The following is a 24,114-nucleotide window of genomic DNA, read 5'->3' as shown; positions in this document are numbered from 1 at the left end:
CGATATTATGTTATTTTAATAAGGTTTGCTAATTATAAATTTAATTGTTTTGATAAAATTTTTAAATAAATAGTTAATTATTCATCATTGTTATTGTTATTATTATTTTAGCCATAAATTTTAATATTTATTTTAAATAAAATTTATGATATTTTTTAAATTATTTAAAGGGGTATTTTGAAAATAAGTTATTTTGAGTAAAAAGTATTTTGAATAATTGTTATGATTAAAGGAATTTTATTTTGAGATAAGTTATTTTGAGTAAAAAGTATTTTGAATAATTGTTATGATTAAAGGAATTTTATTTTGAGAAAAAATATATTTTAGATTATTTTATAAAATATGGAATAATTGTTATGATTAAAGGAATTTTATTTTGAGAAAAAATATATTTTAGATTATTTTATAAAATATGATAGAAATCATTTATAAAATTAAAAGTATTATTGTTCATAAATAATAATAAAATATATTTTAAAAAGATTATTTTAGATTTTTTATAATGAGAGATAATTTTAAAGGAAATTATTCTTGGAATTAATAGCTGAGATTTCGATTTTCGTGTGCAAAACATCTGTTAATGGTAGTTCCATCTTGCATTGTTAATAGTAGCTTTACTCTCGTATGTTTCTTGCATGTGATCACGTCCTCTGTTCACACTTCATGACTTTGACACTTAACATAATGACATTTATTATTTCATGTTGAGAATCATGAGAAGTACATGACTATAGTGACCTGTATGACACAGTTAGGATCTAGAATCTCGTGTGTAGTTGACCTGGAATTATAAGAATTGGGGTGAGAAGTCTTGGTCCATATGAACGATTGTGATTGTTGATGTATTTTCCAGGATCGCGTTGGTGAAGTTTGTGTAGTCACCGGGGTGGGTCTGAGGTGTTGAGATGTTTGTGATTTTGGTTGTATTTCGGGCTCGTGCCGATGAAGTTTGTGTAGTCACCGGGGTGGGTCTGATGAGTTGAGATATTTGTGTATTCCGGGCTCGCGCCGGTGAAGTTTGTGTAGTCACCGGGGTGGGTCTGAGGAGTTGGGATATTTGTGATTGCTATCTATCAGTTATTCGATAATATGAGCCAGTGACCTGTTGTAGGATGACTAGTTACATGACTTAGATTCTTGGCTAAGTGTGATTCTTGTGAGACGTAGATCGGTTGTATTCTCTCCATACATAGATCGGAATTAATATTTAATTATTTATAATTCGAGACATATGGTATATACATGAGGGTTTCCTTGTTTGGATTATTTCGCTCGACGTACTACGTCTCGATGTGTAGATTTTTAAGTATTAATTCCATCTATTGTATGACCTTGTTGCTTGGATGGTTTCTGATCGCTACCTGTATAGTCTTGTTACTTGGTTGAATTTTGGATTCTTTTGATTATTAGTATTCCAGTTGCACGCCTCTAACGTTATTACTATCATCACATGTTCTATTTCTATTTCTGTTATCGCATTAACCACGCATATATTATCAATATTGTTATTGTATTTGTTCCTGCCTTGGGGGATCTTGCCGTGTATTATACACGCTGACGTACTCCTATTTTCTGGGTGTACATCAAATTTAGGAGACGGACAGCCTCAGTTCGGAATCGTGCAGGAGCCTGAGGATTCTCAATAGGAGCGCCTTACAGGTGGAGTGGAAGAATAAGCTGAAGCCCAGTAGTTTTCCTCTGTAGTAGCTGATGAACATTAAAACTTTTTTACCGTACCGTTCCCTAGTTGATGATGGATTTAGTATTTTAACAATACTTTCATTATGGACTATGTATTTCTTATTTTTTTAGTTGGACCATTTTTGTAATAAGGGTACGTTTAACCCATATTTTTATGTCCGGGATGATTTATCATGGATGATATGCTTATTTCTTATTCTGGATTGTCATTATATTCTTGTTGATTGTGATCGGGGACCTGTGACTTCGCATTGTATTTATTTTCAGACGCTTAGCGTATTGGATTGAGAAAAAAAAAATAATAGCGTATATTTCTTCTCAATCTAATACGTCGTGGGTTGCTCACATTCCGATTCCCGGGTTTTGGGAAGCGGGGCGTGACATTAGTCGACTCATGTCCAATCGACACGAAAGGCGGTACTACTTGGCACGCCTTGTGTCGACTTGAAAAACAGATTAGGAAAAGAGTTTGTTTTTGGTTATTTACTTTTAGAATTAGAGTTTTTTTATTAGCGTTAGGACAGATTTATTTGGCTTTATATAATAGTTTCTTTTGTAAATCAAACAATTAACTTTCAATTATTCAATCAAGAGAAATTTTCTCCTTGTTTTCGTTCTCAAAATTGAGAAACTTAAAACTTTTGGATTCAAGCTCATGAATTACCTGCTATTGTCAGGGCTCGTCGGTATCAGAATGATATCCGGTCGGCCTCCTTATTTCTACGTCTGTGTCAAGTAGTATCAGAGCTTCGGCTTCAACATCCTCCACAATGGCAGGTGACGGTGAGAAGGAGCTATCTCAACAGGATCTTTCCGTGAGGATGAGTTCTATGGATGGAAGATTTGGCACGTTGGAGGCGTCTCTTCAGAACCTTCAACAAGCCTTTGAAGGACTTACCCTTCACCTCAACAATGGGAATAACTTCACCGACGGTCTTCACCTAGGCGGATCCGGAGTTAGGCAACCCCGACATCCACCCCCGTGCAATCCTCAAACCCCTCCAGTTCATCCACCTCAAAATCAACCACGTCCAAACCAACCACCTCCATATCAACCCCCTCCACATCATCGATGACTTCCCAATCAAACCCTTCCCTATGATGATTACAGCGACGACAAAGTGGACTATGGTAACCAATTTGAATGGCCATGGTATGATAACATGTCGAGCGAAGAAGAGGGAGATCGACCTTATGGTAGAGGTCGGGGTAGAGGCTACAACCCTCGTCACAACTACCAACGACTAGGCCGATATCATCAGGACCAAGACTATTGGATGAAGGTAGAGCTTCCTTCCTTCGGAGAAAATCTGAACATAGAGGCTTTCTTGGATTGACTTTACGAAGTGGAGAAGTTCTTTGAGATGACTAATGTGCCCGAAGCAAAACAGGTGAAGATTGTAGCATATCGTCTCAAAGGAGGAGTTGCGCATGGTGAGATCAAACTCAAAACACTAGGATACTGATAATCATATTTTATTACAATTTTTATACCCTCATTATCTATTTTATATGAATAAATATACCACTAATAATTGCTTTTATCTGTTAATTGCAGGTTAATGATGAATAAATCTCAAACTCCAATATCTCAACAAAAACCCCTTGATTTAATGAAGAAATGAAGCCCATGAAGCCAAAGGAATTCTTTCAAATATTTAATGAAGAAATAATTCAAAGCCCAATGGAAAATCAAGAGAAAATGCCAAGCCCAAAAGTCCAAGCCAAAGCCCAAGACACAAGCCCAAAAGCAAAATACAAGAGTTCTGCGGACAGCAACAGGAGAAGAGCAGGCATCGATGCCTGCATCGATGGGGGCATCGATGCCCGCATCGATGCCTGTATCGATGCCCGCATCGATACCCCTATCGATGCGGGTATCGATACGGACGTCCAGGCAGTTACAATCCAATGGCTGATTTTTGTTGGTTTTGGATAAGATTTGAATCCAATGGCTCTCATTCACTGATGTTTACTATAAATAGGGGTAGAGAGTGAGGGGTTAGAGGTGTGAAAATTTTGTAAACTCCATTTGGAGAGGAGGGCTACTCTTAATTGAGAAGGCCTTCCAAAAATTGTAACTTTAGTTGCAATTAATAAAAATAATTTTTTTCTCTTTAAATTTGTTCTTTCTCCTCTTGTTGAATGATGAGGCTCCGTGAAGGTGACCGAAGTATGTCACGTGCCACTATCACTAGGCAAGACTTATAGTGATTCTGTTGCTTGGATGTTGTGGTTATGGACACGTACCATGTTTTGTTGGGATGATTGTGGCAGTATGATGTTGACGCTAAGCATGGCGGCAAGAAGAACGAGTACTCTTTTGTGTGGATGAATAAAAAGAACATCACACCACCTATTCCACCCTCTCCAAAGAGCCCCAAAGATCAAACTTCCAAACGTATATCTTTTTGTAACATTGGAGAGTTTCTGGCTGAGTCAAAAGAGTTGAAACAGATGTTTGCCTTAGTGGTGAAGGAAGAATTAAAGACGCCCATGGAGGTTCCAGAGAAGTTGAATTTGCTACTTAAGGAGTTCGAAGTGTTGATTCCTAAAGAGCTACTCTAGAGTCTTCCTCCCATGAGGGATATTCAACACCACATTGATTTTATTCTGAGTTCAGTGTTTTCTTATCTCCCTCATTATCGCATGAATCCGCAGGAGAAGAATATTTTACAGGACACCATTGAGGAACTTAGTATGAAAGGCCACATCCGAGAGAGTATGAGTCCATGTGCAGTTTCGGCCGTGTTGACACCAAAGAAAGTGGGAGTTGAAGGATGTGTGGACAGTCGAGCCATTAACAAGATTACAATTCGCTATAGGTTCCTAATTCCTCGGCTAGACGACATATTGGATCAGTTGGGAGGCGCGAGCATATTTTTGAAGGTCGACTTTAGGAGTGGCTATCATCAGATCCGAATCCGACCCGGCGACGAGTGGAAAACTGCATTCAAAAGTAGTGAAGGCCTCTACGAATAGTTGGTGATGCCTTTTGGGTTGTCGAACGCTCCAAGCACATTTATGCGTTTGATGAACCAAATTCTAAAGCCTTTCTTAGGAAGATTTGTAGTCGTCTACTTTGATGACATTCTCATCTATAGCCGAGATGAACAGGAGCATATGTTGCATCTCCGAGAAGTCTTCCAAGTGCTAAAGGAGAATGAACTTTACATCAACCTTAAGAAGTGTGTGTTCTTGATGACTCAACTTGTGTTCTTAGGATTCGTGGTAAGCTTGCGGGGGATACAAGTCGACGAGGACAAAGTTAAGGCAATAGAGGATTGGCCGACTCCAACAAGTGTTGCGAAAGTAAGAAGCTTTCATGGGATAGCATCTTTTTATCAGCGTTTCATTCATAATTTCAGCTCTATAGTTGCTCCCATGACGGATTGCTTGAAGAAGAAGGGTGTTTTCGAGTGGACCGATGAAGCAAATGCAGCTTTTGCCTTTATCAAGGAGAAAATTACCACTACACCTATCTTAGAATTTCCGGATTTTGACAAGCTCTTTGAGCTTGAATGTGACGCGTGTAGTGTCGGTATTGGAGCAGTTCTCTCCTAAGAGAAGCACCCCATTGCATTCTTGAGTGATAAGTTGAATGAAGCTCAGCAAAAATGGAGTACTTACGAGCAGGAGCTGTATGCTATTTTTCGTTCTTTGAAGACTTGGGAGAGTTACCTTATTGCTAACAACTTCATGATTTACTCCGATCATCATTCTCTTCAACACTTCAATAATCAGAATCATATCAACAAAATGCATGAACGTTGGGCTTCATACTTTGAACAGTTCAATTTTACTTTGCGACATAAGACATGAGTCGACAATAAGGTGCCTTATGCTTTGAGTCGGCGGGTATCTTTATTAAGCATATTGCGAGGTGAAGTTGTTGCTTTTGACAGTCTGAAAGATCTTTATGTTGATGATGAAGACTTTCACGGGGTTTGGGCAAAGTGTTTGACAATACAACCCACGAGAGATTTTATTATTATGGACGGCTTTCTGTTTAAAGGAAACCAGTTTTGTATTCCAAGGACGTCATTGAGGGAAAAGATAGTTCGAGACTTACATGGTGGCGGGCTTGATGGACACTTTGAGCGAGACAATACTGTTTTGAGTCTTGAGGAGAGATACTATTGGCTGAGTTTGAGGAAGGATATGGCGACACTTGTGAGGAGTTGTCAAGTGTGCCAAGTTGTAAAGGGGCAAGTGCAGAATACTGGTTTGTATACTCCTCTACTTGTACCCAAGGATATATGGGAAGATTTGAGTATGGACTTTGTGTTGGGACTTCCCCGAGCACAAAGAGGTGTGGATTCGGTCTTTGTGGTAATGGATCAATTTTCTAAGATGACTCACTTCATTCCATGTCGCAAGATTTCGGATGCACCACATGTTGCACGACTGTTCTTTCAAGAAGTGATTCGACTATATGGTGTTCCTAGTTCGATTATCTCGGATAGGGATACTAGGTTCTTGGCGACTTTTTGGACTACTTTATGGCGATGATTTGACACTTTATTGAAGTATTCTAGCACAACACATGCTCAAACGGATGGACAAATAGAAGTGGTCAATCAGACTTTGGGAAACTTGATTTGATGCATATGTGGAGAGAAGCCAAAGATGTGGGATCAAGCTATACCTCAAGATAAATTCACCTACAACATGACTGTTCATAGTTCCACTAGTATGTCTCCTTTTTCTATTGTTTATAGGAAGACACATCAACATCTCCAAGAATTGTTGAAGTTGCTGACAAGTAGCAAGTTCAGCGAGGCAGCAAGTTCAATGGCCGAGAATGCTATCAATATTCAGGAAGAAGTGCGTACAAAACTTGAGAAAGCCATTGCAAAGTTCAAGGCGCGAGTGGATAAGAAGAGGCAACTCAAGGTGTTCAATGAAGAAGACATGGTGATGGTTTACTTACGGAATGAACGGGTGCCGGCTGGAACATACAGCAAGCTTAAGCCGAAAAGATATGGACCGTTCAAGATTCTCGAAAAGACCAATGACAATGCATATGTAGTGGATCTTCCAGAAGGAATGACTATGTCTAAGACATTCAACGTGGCAGATATTTCTGACTATCATCCTTCAATCAATTTGTATTCAAGTGATACGAACTCAAAGACGAGTTCTTTCGAAGGAGAGACTGATACAAGAGATCTATAAGACGAAGCAAGACGAGATGACTAAACAGATGGACGAGACGAGACTCGATTCAAACCAGACGAGACGACAACAAACCAGACGAGTCAAGATGACGAATCGAGGCGAAGCAACCCAGCCAAGACGAACAGACGACTCGAGGCGACAGGACGAGATGACAGGCGACAGGACGAGTCAACACATGCCAGTCGACACGAAAGGCGGAACCACTTGACATACTTAGTCGACTCATGACACGAAAGGCGGTACTACTCGACACGCCTCGTGTCGACTCGGAAAACATATTAGGAAAGAAGTTCGTTTTTGGTTATTTCCTTTTAGAATTAGAGTTTATTTTTTATTAGAGTTAGGATAGATTTATTTGGCTTTATATAATAGTTTCTTTTGTAAATCAAACAATTAACTTTTAATTATTCAATCAAGAGACTTTTTCTCCTTGTTTTCGTTCTCAAATTTGAGAAACTTAGAGCTTGTGGATTCATGCTCGTGAATTACCTGCTATTGTCAGGGCTCATCGGTATCGGAATGATATCCGATCGGCCTCCTCGTTTCTACGTCTGCGTCAATTGTAGTATTCCAAACCCCAAAATATTATTGAAACAAACAACATTTTAGAAATCCTAGCCCATAACTGTAGTATTCCAAACCCCAAAATATTAATGAAACAAACAACATTTTAGAAATCCCAGTCCATAATAAAATACCTATGAATTTCAAGTCCCATGGTAAAATTCATATCCTAAAATTATAGGATTTGAAACAAACACCCCCTTAACTATTTTGGGTTCTTTGCTTTATTTATTAAGCATTTAATGTTTGTTCTTGAGGAATAGTGCCGAACTTCTTGCTTGCAACATGTGCGCGTGCCCTAGTACTAGCATTGCGTGTTAGCACATCGAGGAATAATGAAGGTTAAGTTGTGAAAGTAACCCCTTTGGATCTGTCATTTTACTGTTTGTTCTTCATAATTTTTAGTTGACACCTTTTTAACATTTTTTTCTTTAATAAATTGCTAGATCATTTGTCCTTTGGATGATAACAGATGTTGACTACAAATAGTTCTAATTTTATACTTGATTAAAACTTCTCTCTTGTTTCTCTCTCTTTGTTATCCTTAGAGGTGTGCCCGAAAAACCAGATCCGGACCGAACAAAAAGGGGTATCCGGACCCGAGCCCGAGCGGGCCGGGCCGGGCCGGTTTATTTCCTTTTCCCACGTAAAAATTAGTTTTTCTTAAAAAATGAAATTTTAAGAGTAATTAAAAATTAAATATGCAAAATTTTGATAAAAATAAATCATATTATTAGTCACTTTTAATTATACAATTTACAAATATAAATATCATAGAAAGTAAAATGTAAAAAAATAAATTCTTTATTATTAAATCACTAATAATTATAAATTTTTGAAATTTATTGCATCGTAATAGATAAATACATCCCAACTAGGTTGGCACCTATTCATCTGTATTACTATCATTTGCAACTCTTTCTAAAATAAATTATCAAAAACTTACAACTAAGAAATAAAAATTATAAATTAATGAGTAATTTGACTAATTTCTATTCTTCATCTCTATCTGCTATTGTCAACTCATCAAGTCTATCTTCAATACTAGTAATCCGATCGATGTCTTGAGTTCTCTTCTCGGACCTCCACCAATCTTGTAGGTACATTACCACTTGTACTGTAGACAGATATAGAGATGTTTTGTGGCCGTCGATCAAACGTCTTGATATGCTGAAGACGGATTCCGAAGGTACTGTAAAAACATGCACTATTAGTAAGTCACGAGCTATGATAGAAAGTATAGGATATGAAACTGTTTCATATACTCTCCACCATTGTAAAATATTAAAATAATTATTTTGAGCATCAATTACAAGTACGGATAAATATTGTTCAATTTCAAAAACTTCCCTTGATGATGATCCAGATTCAGATCCACGGCTACCAGTTAGCCTCGCTATTATTAATTTCCTATCAAAACTCTTATCTTTGCTCCGACTTGAACATGTAGAAGCAAAAGCTGTAGGTTGATGTGTACTTACACCATATCTACTTGTGTACTCATTGAAAATAATATTTAATAGTGTTATGATGAGCAAGACCAGTAATAGTATGATCATCATTAGTGTCTACTATCATATTTTTATATAATAAATTTAACAAATTTTAAAAGCCAACATCCTTTAAACATGGATCAATAAGAATCCCCAAACCAAAAATAATAGGAATATGCCTATAATACTTATTAAATTTACTTTCCATTTGAAAAATCATATTTCCAAAATAATTATCAATACAATATGTAGTAAAAAAATTTGAATAATTAAAACTTGTAAAGCAGCTTAAATAATAGTTGGATAATAACAACCAGATAACAACGTAGTAGAATCATAAAAAACTTGTAACATCTATTTTACACTATATATAACTATCCATTTTTCATCAATTACTCCATTCATACTACCAGAACTAGAACTAGAAGCATAGAAAGCAACAAAATTATTTATAGTTTCTTTATATTTTATTGCTATATTTAACATTGCATAGGTGGAATTCGACCTATGTTGATCTTTTGGAATTAACATGGGTTTTAAATTTTTCTTTCTTTTACAGAATTGTTTTCATCGTTTAAGTCTTTTGTTCAGAAGCATTATGAGTATAAACTATAAAGCTAATATTTTCTATCATGGGTTTAATTTCATTAAATTCATTTTGAATAATTAAATTTAAAATATAACACATGCATCTAATATGAAAAATATCACCATGACATAGCAATAGCAAAAATGATTTGATACGATTTACAACTATATTATTATTACTTGCATTATCTATTGAAAGAGAAAATATTTTTTGAAAATTTTCTAATTTTGAAAGTTCTTCTATTATTAAATTAGTAGTAATTTTTTTTGAATATTTAAAACTTGTAAAGCAGCTTGAATAATAGTTGGATAATAATAACTAGATAACAACATAGTAGCACCATAAAAACTTGTAATATCTCTTTTACACTATATATAACTGTCCATTTTTCATTAGTTATTCCATACATATTACTAAAGATAGAACTAAAAGCATAGAAAGCAATAAAATTATTTATAATTTCTTTATATTCTATTGATGCATTTAATATTGCATAGATAGAATTCCACCTATGATCGACATCTTTTAGAATTAACCTAGTTTTTAAATTTTTTATTTTACATAATTGTTTTAATCTTTTAAGTCTTTGTTCAGAAGCATTATGAGCAAAAGATATAACCCTTACATTTTCCATCATTGGTTTAATTTTATTAAATGCACTTTGAACAATTAAATTTAAAATATGATACATGCATCTACTATGAAAAATATCACCATGACATGGCAATAACAAAGATAATTTGATATGATCTACAACTACATTATTATTACTTGTATTATCTAGTGAAAGAGAAAATATTTTTTAGGTATTTTTAATTTTGAAAGTTCTTCTATTATTAAATTAATATCAGTGTGTGAATCTTTAAGTACAATAAAATAAACAACTCTTTTAAACATTGGCTAATTGTCATCAATCCAGTGTGCTGTGATACATAAATAATCAATTTGTGCTCTAGATGTCCAAATATCAGAAGTTACAAAAAACTTAGTATTTAATTTTTGAAAATAAGAATTTATTTTTGTTTGTTCCTCGTGATAATATTTTAAAATATTATCACATTGACAACATTTATTTTTGTTTGTTCCTTGTGATAATATTTATTTTGTCAAAATATCACATTGACAAAATTGACAAGATTTTTTTTAAATGAGAAATAAAAATCATCGCTAATCATATCCTCAAATTCATCATCTTCTACTAATTTAAAAGGAGGGTTTTTAAGAATAATAAGCCTGCTGACGCATTTCCTGGCTTTAATTGCGTCATAGTTCTAAGAATAGTGGCTACCTGAGGTTGATAATTGGGAGAGTAGAGACTGATAGATATCTCCTTAAGACATTGTCGTTTGAGCTTTATTGTGCTTTTCTAAATGGCATTTGAGATGGTTTGTGCCGCTTTTATGATGAGCTTGGAAAATATGGCCACACGATGCACATTTAGCCTTTTGGGTGAGAAGTTTACCGTGTTGATCATTGGTGACTTCTATCTTCTCAAAAAAAATTCACACATCAGATCTCAGCCTTTTAAGAGCTCTAGTTGTAGGATCATCGCCACCGGATTCAGGATCAACATTGGTAGTAGGAGTAGCGGTAGGTGTAGTAGGAGTAGGACTCATTTCAATATCGGGAGTTGGAACTTGCCCTTCATAATTGGAGGAGGAAGCCGTTTGATTGGAGAATTAGAGAGAAAGCGAGAATAAGAAAATATTTGAGAGTATAAAAGAGTATTAGAGAGAAATAGATGAGTTTTGGATGAGAAAAATAAATGAAAACCCTCTCCATTTATAGAGGCAGCCTCCTAGCCAAATGATCAAAATACCCTCAAATTTTGGGCTTTTTTTTATCGTTTTTAGGGTATTTTGGTCAAAAGACCAAAAATAAGCTATTTTGGTCAAACTGGACCGGGCCGTTAGGACCGGGCCAGATTCGGGCCGTCTCGGGCAGCCTGGTCCAATAGACACATTTGTGACCATTGGACCACAGGCCGGGCCAACCCGACCCGGCCCAAAAAAATTTATTGGGTCCTTGCTTGGGACCGGGCCGGACCTGAACCCGGTCTACTCAGCCAGCCATCTTCCTGTCGGGCTGGGCCGGGCCCGGTACTGGTCTCCACGAGGAGACCCGAGTCCGGGCCATGAGCCCGGTTCGGCCCGGGATTCCGGGCTTTTTCGAAGCCTGGTCGGATCCGGTCCGAACACTGGGCCGGGCCAGAGCCTCAGGCCCAAATGGACACCGCTAGTTATCCTCTACAAAATTTAATTCTTTCATTTCTGGACAACACTTTCTTTGAGCAAATGTTTGGACTTTTGCCGGGACTTTGACGTGTCAATCATCTACTTGGGGCTTTTACTGCTAGTCTATGGTCACATCCATCTGCCCATACAAAGGCCACAACCATGTTATTCATATACGTCCTTACTTAGCAACAAATCTACTTTCTGTTTTATTATTGCTTATAGTTGTTGAATTGATAAAGCAGTACCACAGTCTCGCAGATTTATACAAAATGAAATTTTCTGCACGTCTTATCCTTGCACTTTTGTTTTTCCATCTGTGAAACCTTTTTCTACTAGTGGGTTCAGTTAATTTGTTTCTGTAAAAAGAATCACTTAGGACTTGTCTTATATATATATTGAGGTGGTATTTTGTTGTCCAGAAATACCCATTTCTTTTTCTGACGAAAGGAATTCAATTTTGTCGAGTATTAGAAGTTTTGCCAGAGATGCAAGTGAGGAGCTCGTCCTGTTTGTAAAGATCTCAATCATCACTGTTGAGTGTTTAGGCTTAAAGACAATGTGTGGACCTGTTACACGAGCGTCATCTATAGTATTCCTCACCACAAAAATAGGACACATTTTGAAAATCATCCTATTTACAAAAAAAAAATGCAAATTCTGACCTATTATAAAAAAATTTGTCAAAACCGACCTAGTTTCCTGGCTGAAACTGGGTCGGTTTTGACAAAATATGTTCCGAAACTTCACGGGACTTCAAGTCCTGTGAAGTTTTGTAATGTACAAAAAACTTCACGGGACTTCAAGTCCCGTGAAGTTTCAGAAGATTTTTCTTCAAAACCGACCCGGTTTCAGCCCGACGACTGAAACTGGATCGGTTTTCTCAAATATTTTGTGAATTTTTCCCAAAATATTTGAATGGGCATTTTTCCAATTATTTTCTCAAATAGATGGCGTTGTTCAAAATTGTCAACAAAAATAATAATGAATTTGAAAACCCAATATGGTATACTCGGTAAAATATTACCAGACGGGTAAACAACGTTTTACGATTATAGAGGAGCATAAAAGCAGTTGCTACGATAAATTAGGCATTATAGCTGCCAACATGTTAATTGCTATATATAAGGGTAGTGCTACAGGACAATCTGAACCCCAACCCCAACCACATAACTCTCTCTCTCTCTCTTACGAGTGCAATGGGGCCCACCTCAGTTTTTAAAAAAAAGTCAAGTGGAGCCCCATTGTACTGTAAAGAGAGAGAGAAGTTCGGGGGTGGTGGTGAGTCGGGTGGGTTGGATGTTGCCTCTGAGCCTTTTCCGTACACTAATTGTGTTGTGAACGAGAGGTGTTGTGTGGTCGGTGGTCTGATTACCCCTGATTGTCTCTACCAAAACTGACAGCAAGGGCTCGTAGTGTTTGGCAGCGGAATCAGGGCCAAACGCAAGCCCGAATAACTAACGAGGCCCTAAGGAAGGTTGGACACCAGAAACGAAGCGTTGCAACGGGATACATTGTTTGGGAACTCGTGAACTAGAACCATAATTCTAGCACAGTGATTAGTAAGTGAAAATGTGTGAACAGGGAGAAACTTATGTTACCCCATTACAGTTGAATCCCCCTGCCTGTACCGTTGTTACCAACCGCAAGCGAACTGCTGACCATTGAACACTGGCCCGAGGTGAGATACGTGACATGTTTTCTCGCCAATTGATGTTGAATTAATTTAGGTAGGTAGCCGAGCTTACAGGATTCTGGCAGGGCGGCCACTTGTGGAATTTGACTAAGGCGCCCACAAAAATATACCGAGTATTGAGGAGAATATCGTATCCGTATCCGTTAGGATGCGGGTATATGCGTTGTATAAAATCGTATATTTGATGCATATCGGAACTGATCATGGTTATGTAGTGAAATACTCGCATCCGTATCTAAATATCGAATACATTGTTGGTACATATAGTTGCCACAATTTTATCCTTGATCAATGGATTGAGGTGGCTAATTTTTATGATCATAAGATTTAGGTAATTTTGGATGATCAATGAACTCTTCTTGTATATATGAGCCTATATCTTTTTTTTCAAATCATCTAGTTTTATCATATACATTTTTAGATCCACATGTTTATGGCCGCTTTATATGATCTGGCGATGCACATCCGCTAACATGTATCTAGTATTTGTGGATATAGAGTATGAGTTTTCTTACCGGCAGTAATCTTCTATCCGCTATGGCGTATTTCTAGATTGGTAGTACGATACAGGAATATGATAAGCTATCAGAAGCTGAGCCGTATCTGAACTGCGTGCCACCCTAAATGGTTTACTCCGTCCCTCCCTCCAAGAATTCTTTTCTTATTGAATGCCATATGTCTATCGTAATTTTAAAGGGTTAATTGCAGATAGATCCCCAATACTACACATCAATTAGCGAATGCGAGTCCTCCGGTGCGTTCTATAGAATATTTTTCACTCTTTTTCCCTAAAGAGGTTTATTTATCACAACATAATTTCCTTTTTCTTTGAAGGTAAAAGAGTCGCAACAAATCATTCAGGAAGTCTATCTACAACAATAGAACTACAACGGGTCTATCCGTAATTGGCCGATAGTACAGATGATCTAACCACAGAACCATTCTTAGTGTGGTCTCTCAAATCATTGATGCTATTTGGTCCCGCATTTCATGTATGTTCCTTAAGACTAGTTCCCATGCATGATAAAATTAAAACCCAATTTATATCTTACCTCCAACAACAATCATCTTCTTCCTCAAACTCATATTAACTCCCAACAGCTCTCTCCTCTCATGATAGCAATAACATTAGAAAATACTGTTGGATTTTTTGGACAAAACGCTTTCCAAAATGAGTTTTCAAGCTATATATATATATATATATATATATATATATATATATATATAAATCAACTACAAGTATTTTTCATAAATGCTTAGTAGCTTAGCGGAAAGTTAATGTTTTGGTGTTTCAAAAGGTCCCTTGTTTGAGGCTTGCCAACAGTAAACCGAGAAGTATTTTATTTGAATTAATCTCTCATAAGTTCTAGTGGGTCGTGGGCTAATGGGCCGGGGATCGGGGCTAATCGGGCTGAGGTGCTAAGTGGCGCTTTGTTAGGCGCACTTTGCACTTCGCACGGAGGCATCAGGGTGAGGTGGCGCCACGAAGGTTGCCTCGCAGGCTGCTTCGCAGCATGCGGACAATCTACGCATTCACACGAGGGTGTGACCCTAGCGTTCTCAAAGTCAGACGAGGTTGCACTTGTTCGACAGGGTTCGTCCGATTCACAAGACCAGACGAGGTTCGCTCGTTCATACGAGGTTCGCCTGTCTGACGATGTTTGCTCGTTCGACGAGGTTCGTCTGTCATACGAGGTTCGCCTATCTGACGATGTTCGCTCGTTCGACGAGGTTCATTTGTCATATGAGGTTTGCTTATTTGACGAGGTTCGTTAGTCAAACGAGGTTCGTCTGATTTGCTGAGATGTGACCCTCGCGTTGCGTAGCAAAGCGTCCATTGATTGCCTCATATTCAGGAGTTACTGCATGCAGTAGTTACAACAGCATTTAGAGTAATTTAATATATTGATGTTACAATCTTAATTGTCGTTAAGAATTGTAATAGTCACATTAATTGCGTGCGACTCTTGAGCTGGCCTTAGAAGCCTATAAATAGTGCCATTGGGTAGCACTTGGTTGTTGCTAAAAACAGTCTCGCGAGCGTGGAATACGAACGTCGTTACATGCACGCGAGCTTGGAAAACGAACATCAGATCAAGGCGATCTTGACGTTGTTGTGTTGTAGTGCTGCTGCTGTAGAATCTGTGCCCGCATAAATCCTGAAACCGAAAGGTTTTGAACCAAAAGGTTCTGAGATCGAGGAGATCTTTTGCCTTGACCGAAAAGTCTTATAGATCGAGGAGATCTTGACAGTACTGGGTTAGTACACACCAGAGTACTATGCTGCTATTCCTGTAAGTGGGCCCCTTTAAAAAATAAAAAATAAAGAAAAATGAAGAGAGAGAGAGAGTAACGTGGGGTTTCCCCTCTCCCTCTCTCTTGCCTCCACTCTCTCTCCCTCTCCCCCCACACTCTCTCCCTCTCCCCTCCCTTTCTTTTTTTCCCCCACTCTCTCTCCCCCCTCCCCTTCTCTCTCTCTCTCCCCCCTCTCCCCTCCCTTTCTTTTTTTTTGGTCAATGAATGAAAATTTTATTCATCACCAAATGTTGAAATGAATGCGCACATCCAGTTACAAGAAAAACAAGAGACTGGTTATATAAACCCAGTCAACAATTCTTTACAAACTCTCAATGAACTCTTTCATATGATGTGGTATATTTTCATTCAAAATCTTTGTGTATATACACAGCTTCACCGCACAGAATAGCTGATCAGGACCATGAGCTTTCTGCTAAAAAAGTCTTTGATTTCTCTCTTGCCATATCAGATAAACAGAAACTGACAGAGCAATTCTCTTCAATTTCTTTTTGAAGCCTTTTCCCCTCAAATTCCTATTGTACCAATTGAAAATCTGGTTCCAACTACATGACTGCAAGTTGAACTTCAACCATTCCATTACTTTTCTCCAAACATACACGGAATATTGACAATCAAAGAAGATATGCTGACAGGTTTCTGCTTGGCTATCTCTTGGGTACAATATACACTGATTTGTACTTAACACTCTCATTTTGCACAGTCTCTCTTGTGTGAGTAACCTGGAGAGAGAAGCTAACCACAAGATGAATCAATGTTTGGGGCAATGCCACCCCCCATATAGTCTCTGAACCTTCAAACAAAACAGCTTGCTGCTGAAAAAGGACCCTGTAAATCAATGATATGCTGATATTATTGTTTACACAGCAACTGTTAATTGCATTCAGAAGATTATCAACACTTCCCATCTTATCCCTCATCATGTTTCTAGCTTTTAGGAGCTGTTTCCACATCCATGAGTCACAATTTTTAGCCTGAATCTGCCAGATATTTGTTTGCCTCAGATATGTGCCGTGCACCCACTTAATCCAAAGAATATCTTTTTTAAGGTGTATCATCCAAAGTAATTTTGCTGCTGTTGCATAATTCCAGAATTTAGCTGAGAATAAACCCAAGCCACCATGCTTTATGTCTTGACAAACAGAGCTCCAAGATACCAAGTGGATCTTGTGACCCCAAAGGAAGCTAGAACACATGCTATCCATCCTTTCAAGCACCTTAACAGGGAGAATAAAATTACTTGTCCAGTAAATTTGAATACCCAAAATGACTGATTTTATCATTTGCAATCTCCCAGCATAGGACAAAGTCCTAGTGTTTTGCCAGTTTTGAAACTTATCTGATATCTTGTTGATGAGAGGAGAGCAATCAAGCCACGAAAGCCTTTTTGAAATAAGAGGCATCCCCAGATATTTTATAGGCAATATCCCCTCTGAAAAATTTGGGCAATCACAGATCTGGTTCTTCAGACTATCTTCAATCCCACTCATAAAAATTGAACACTTAGAGGGATTAGGATTCAAACCAGAGACCTGACTAAACTCCATTAGGCAGTCCCTCAATCTTGATATTGAGTACATATCTGCTTTGCTAAACAAGAGGAGATCATCCACAAAGATTAAATGTGACAGTTTCAATCTTGAACACTTGGGGTGAAATTTAAACAATCTATCATTCTAATGTTAGCTTTCTGTTTGAAATAAGAAGATTCACAATCAATCAATCTGTCATATTTTTTGATGCATTCTTTTTCCCTTGCAATCAAATCTGAGTTGAAAAGATCATCATTTAATTGCCTTTGAATATCTGATAAATATTCCTTTGCTCTACATACTTGTTCACTTATATTCATAAAGTGATTTTTATTTAGCTCTTTGAGGGCATGTTTAAGCTTTTTGAGCTTAGTATGAGACCTGTACATATTATAGCCTTCACTGCTTTGATCCCATATAGAAATCACTGTTGAGATAAAATCTGGATGCTTGACCCACATATTGAAGAACTTGAATGGCCTTTTACCCTCAGAAATATCATCTTCAATAGTTATTAAAGCCGGAGAGTGGTCAGAGCAATTTGGAATGAGATAGTCCACCTGACTTGAGGTGTATGAATGGATCCAATTCTCATTCACCAAGCACCTATCCAGTCTAGACCAGATTCTGCTATCAGCCTCTTGTTTGTTACACCAAGTATAATAACAGCCAGTAGATCTTAAATGCAATAGCTGACCAGTGTTAATGAAGCTTTGAAAATCCTCTATGTCAGTTTCTGTAACTGGCACCCCTCCAATTTTCTCCTCACAACTTGCAATAGCATTGAAATCTCCACCAGTAATCCATGGACTATTAACACTTTGCTTTAAAGTAAGTAAATCCCTCCATAGATTTTTCCTGCAAGTCATATGGTTTGAAGCATATACTATAGTGCATAGACTGGTAAATCTCCCCTCCCTTTCTCTCACTCCATTAATATATTCTTGTACTCTTTCTTATAAACCCATCAATTTCCAAACCCTATCTCGAGAAACCTCTACAATCAAATTGAACATTGACAAACACAATAAACCAAAAAAGCCATAAAATGAGTATCTGAGGATTTCCGGCGAATGAGAGAGAGATTATGGGTGGTTAATTACAAAGCCTCATTTAACTAACATTTTATCAAAAGTAACAAATTTTAATAATTTTTATGAATTCATGCTATACTTACGGTACAACACGCTATACTTACATGATAATGTGATATACTTACAAAATAACGTGTTATACTTACAGGATAACATGATGTGCTATACTTACAAGATAACGTGCTATACTTATAAAATAACATGCTATACTTACAGAGTTTCATGCTATACTTACAAGGTAACGTGCTATACTTACAGGATAACGCGCTATACTTACAGGATAACGTACTATACTTACAAGTAACGTATTTCATGCTATACTTACAGGTTATCATTCTATACTAAAATCAAATTTAACTAAATTTTTATCAATCATAACAAATTTAACTTATTTTTATCAATTCATAACAAATTTTAATAATTTTTATGAATTCATGCTATACTTACGGTACAACACGCTATACTTACATGATAATGTGATATACTTACAAAATAACGTGTTATACTTACAGGATAACATGATGTGCTATACTTACAAGATAACGTGCTATACTTATAAAATAACATGCTATACTTACAGAGTTTCATGCTATACTTACAAGGTAACGTGCTATACTTACAGGATAACGCGCTATACTTACAGGATAACGTACTATACTTACAAGTAACGTATTTCATGCTATACTTACAGGTTATCATTCTATACTAAAATCAAATTTAACTAAAATTTCATCAATTATAACAAATTTAACTATTCTTTATGAATTCATGAATAATAATGAGAAAATTAGTGTGAAATAATCATGTGAAATAATAATGTGAAATTAATGGGTGGTTAATTACAAAACCTCATTTAACTAACATTTTATCAAAAGTAACAAATTTTAATAATTTTTATTATTTCATGCTATACTTACAGGTTATCATTCTATACTAAAATCAAATTTAACTAAAATTTCATCAATTATAACAAATTTAACTAATTTTTATGAATTCATGAATTATAATGAGAAAATTAGTGTGAAATAATCATGTGAAATAATAATGTGAAATTAATGGGTGGTTAATTACAAAACCTCATTTAACTAACATTTTATCAAAAGTAACAAATTTTAATAATTTTTATGAATTCATGCTATACTTACAATATAACATGCTATACTCAAGTAATGTATTTCATGCTATACTTACAGGTTATCATTCTATACTAAAATCAAATTTAACTAAAATTTCATCAATTATAACAAATTTAACTAATTTTTATGAATTCATGAATTATAATGAGAAAATTAGTGTGAAATAATCATGTGAAATAATAATGTGAAATTAATGGGTGGTTAATTACAAAACCTCATTTAACTAACATTTTATCAAAAGTAACAAATTTTAATAATTTTTATGAATTCATGCTATACTTACAATATAACATGCTATACTCAAGTAATGTATTTCATGCTATACTTACAGGTTATCATTCTATACTAAAATCAAATTTAACTAAAATTTCATCAATTATAACAAATTTAACTAATTTTTATGAATTCATGAATTATAATGAGAAAATTAGTGTGAAATAATCATGTGAAATAATAATGTGAAATTAATGAGTGGTTAATTACAAAACCTCATTTAACTAACATTTTATCAAAAGTAACAAAATTTAATATTTTTTATGAATTCATGCTATACTTACAGGATAACGTGCCATACTTAGAGATTTTCATGCTATACTTATAAGATAACGTGTTATACTAACAAGATAACGTGCTATACTTACAGGTTTCATGAGCTTTCAGCTTACAAGACAAAAACAAAAGCCTTGGAATTAAAATATTTCAACCATCATCAACCAGCACATAATAGACTTAATATACAAGTTCAATGAACATTACACTTATGGAAAATATACCTTCAGCAACTGACTTTCTATTTTGGGAGTTTCTCGAACAAGCCGTTAGCATCCTTCTTACCACTCTGAAATGTTATTTCATCTTCTCAGTTAGTTCCCAGACAAAACCAAAGGCCTTAAGCCTACATTTCTAGCAGCAGTGACAGCGAGATTTCAGAAAAAGAGTAGAATCAAGGTTAAGCTTTTATTCACTTCATACTCAAACTTCAACTAGAGGCCTAACTGCATTCAGAAAGAGGCAATGAACGGGGAAAAAAAGAAAAAAAATGACATTTTTATCTCTCGGGTGTTGCTTCATTCCATCCTTAATTAGCGCCTGTAACATTTGCATCAAGAATAAAAATCATCCAACCATAGAAAGAAACCAAAAATAAGAAAAGGGCAGGGCAAAAGATCTTACTGTAGGTAACTTGGGGGAGCTTGCAGGTGGCAGGAAGACGCTAGATGATGTCAATATTAATAAGTATTTTATTTCTTTTCTAATTTTCAGGAGGATATAAGAAGTGGAAAAGGTAGTGCACTTCAACTGAGTCTGGGTTTCCTCTTATATTTGACAAAATATAGATTAATAAAATTAAGAGAGAGAGAGAGAGAGAGTGTCGGTTTCTCTCTATCTTTGATAAATATTACATTAATTAAAAATTACCAGAATATATTAGGACTTGTTTGAAATTAAAGTCACAGGTACAATTGTGAGAAGTTGTAGGGGGAATTTAAGCAAATACCTTTTTGTTAGGCGCATGCAACAAAAAATACTATCATAACCGGACCATTATATCTGTTATAAATACCGACAAGGCGCGAATTCTTTTCCTCCTGTCCTTGCATCCAAACCCTAGAAGCTTTGGAGGTTTTGGCCATGGCAAGAGAAAAGAGAGAAAGTCACGTCTACAGGCAAGACGAAAGCACTCCCTCGACGCCAACCGCGCTAATTGGCGGCGGCGTTGAGTAAGGGCAATCGCTCCGCCGGCACACGTTCAGCCGTCTAAAGATGTTATAAAGAATCGACCGATATGAAGATCGAAATAGGTGAGGATATTGGAGCGAGGATTTAGAGGTTCGAAGGAGCCTTCTGTGCTCGGATCCGAGCCTGAGTCGGGCTCTCGTGTCGCATTCGTCGTTGAGATGAACTCTGATGGATTTTCGTTTTTATTTACTTTGTTCGTGCTCCTTAACATTTTATTGTCGCAATTTTTCAGGTAAATGGTCGATAATCCTATAGTTTCTAGTGAAAGCGGAAGATGGGAGGTTTATCTGCACTCTATTCTTCTCAAAATTTGATTTATAGGTTAAGTATAGTTGGATTGAAGGGAGATTGTCTATCAAGTTTCCCTGAAGGTTATAAGTCGCCTTAAATTAGGCGAAATTTTAAGTAGAACTCTATTATGAATTGCACTATATAACTCCGTGGCCTTTAAAAAGATTCTGAGTCGGCGGTTTTGAGTTGGGATAAATTGGGTCAAGTAGGAAAATTATTCCAATTGGTAAATCAATATTTATCTGTTGAGGATATGTATCTTTGTTAGTATGGCTGGTAAGTGGGATAATAAGACATTTAAGATATGTTTTGATTTTGAATAATTATTATGGGATAATTGATGATGCGATTTACCTTATTATGTATAATTTTATCTATTTTAGTTAACTTCTTATTTAATATTCAAACATTATCCAATTGGGTTTTAGAGATATCATATTAAATTTTGTAATATAATCATTTATTTTCTTTAAATCTACTGTATGTTAATTATAATTACTAATTAAGTAATATAATTAATTATTATATATCGTGTACACTTATATATTTATTTGATATTTTAGCTGTTATACAATATAATAATTAATATATATAAGAGCAATATTTTAATTATAATAATTTTTAAGAATATTAATCATTATAAAATACATTATATTTTGTATTTTATATACAAAAATGTATAATATGTTGTAACTATTGAAAATATATAATTATATTATTTATATAATTATGTATTATTATTCTTACAGATGTGATATATAAGATGCTACGTTATATAAATAATGATTTATAATCATAAATGAACCAACATTTATTTAATAATTATTGCTTTAATTAATATGTTGATATGTGATTTTAATATATGTGATCGGATATAAATGCTAAGTATACATAATTGATATAATCTGATATGTGATAAACAATATTTAATCAAATATATTGTTATTTAATTCGCAATTTGTATACTTTTTGTATCTAGATATTTATTATACTTATAATTAAAATATTATATATTGTGAAAGAACTAATCATAAGTTATTAGTCTTTTTATGGATAACTCTATAACAATAATTTTATTATATTTTAAAGTAGCTTATCATGTCCTATTTTATGATTTTCTTGATATAGTAATTTTGGGGTTCGTGAATACTGTTTGTATCTGTATAGTATTATATCATAATATTTTATTAATATAGATTTGTGATAATTCTATGTATGATTATATATTAATAGTATGCAGTATACTATAATAACTGATATGATATATAAACAATTATTTAATATATATATCTTTTAATATTATAGTAACAGAGTCCATTGGTGTTAAATTTACCGATTAAAATATTATAATATTTTTATATTATAGTATTTATACAAATATAATAATATTTAAATATCTGTGTTCGTAATTCTAACTATATAGCTATAATATTTATAATATGCATAGATTAAAATAATAATATTCTATAGACAAACATCTAAAATGTATTTAATTATTGTAGTACATACTAAGTTCTATTTGAGTTCAATATAATATAATGTAAAAATTTCAACCTTTCCATAAAAGAAAATCAAGCGTCTATACTATTCTAACGCATGATTTAGTTTCTATTTTATTTCAATAATGAATATCCTCATACATTAAACTTGTTTAATTACTTTTCATATACTAACATATTTATTTAATTTTAATATGTTATATTTATATTATTATATTGTTTAATATAATACACTATAATATAATTGCTACAATAAAATTCAACTTCACAATTGAATATAATATTATTCTGTATTTTAATAATAATATGCGTATTTCATATTGATTAATATCAACCTTAATAATCATAGTGAATTTATGGTTGTACTCCATTAATAATAATTGCTCAAGTGATATGTGAGGTATTAGTACATGGCTGTAATATTAATAATCACTCCCGCATATACACACTTAATTGCTTATTACAATATAAATTGTATATTAGACCGGTATTATTAATAGTCTTGTGATTTATTACATTAAATAATGATGTAGGTATAACTATTTTTGATAATCTATATTATTATTTTGTAATTTTAGTATTATGCCATGTAAATCCCAATACTTTGTTATAATAATTAATTAGACATGTATGTAGTTAACGGTAATACAACCAAGAACGTTTTAAAATTTTATCATTATGCTGTGCGCCTTCAAATTGCGGACTAAGGATTGTCTTAGCCAATACTGACCGGTGACGCGGCTTTTGGAGTGAGCTGCAATTTAAGGGGTAAATTTTTACTATTAGGATCAGAGAAAATCTTTGCGTTTTATGTGGGAGTGCGGTAATTTTTATTCCAAATGGTTGAAATTTCTCACTGTGCTTGTAAAAATTCCAAATAACACAAAAACGGTTAATATACTTGTTCCATTGTCCTAATGAAATAATACACTTATGAAATAACGAATATCCAAATTTATCCCCTTATGCTCCCCAAATGTCCGCAAAAGAATTTACCCCCTTAGGTAGGTTTAATTATAACAAACAACCCTCCTTCTCTCATAAGTGG

The 24,114-nt window shown here is 35.0% G+C and overlaps 1 protein-coding gene across 1 annotated transcript; it reads right to left on the bottom strand.

The window, feature by feature from the left end:
- Positions 17,408–18,175, bottom strand: LOC109835132. The gene has a single exon (XM_020403122.1). It carries the CDS (start codon positions 18,173–18,175, stop codon positions 17,408–17,410), a length of 768 nt encoding a protein of 255 aa, XP_020258711.1.

The sequence above is a fragment of the Asparagus officinalis genome, chromosome 3 (genome assembly GCF_001876935.1).
Source record: "Asparagus officinalis chromosome 3, Aspof.V1, whole genome shotgun sequence".
Lineage (NCBI taxonomy): Eukaryota > Viridiplantae > Streptophyta > Magnoliopsida > Asparagales > Asparagaceae > Asparagus > Asparagus officinalis.
Note: the sequence above shows the minus strand (reverse complement) of the source record. Positions and strands in the feature narration are given on the sequence as shown.

Coding starts and splice junctions, on each gene's coding strand:
- LOC109835132 (XM_020403122.1), bottom strand. CDS start 18,175: ATGACTTGCAGGAAAAATCTATGGAGGGATTTACTTACTTTAAAGCAA.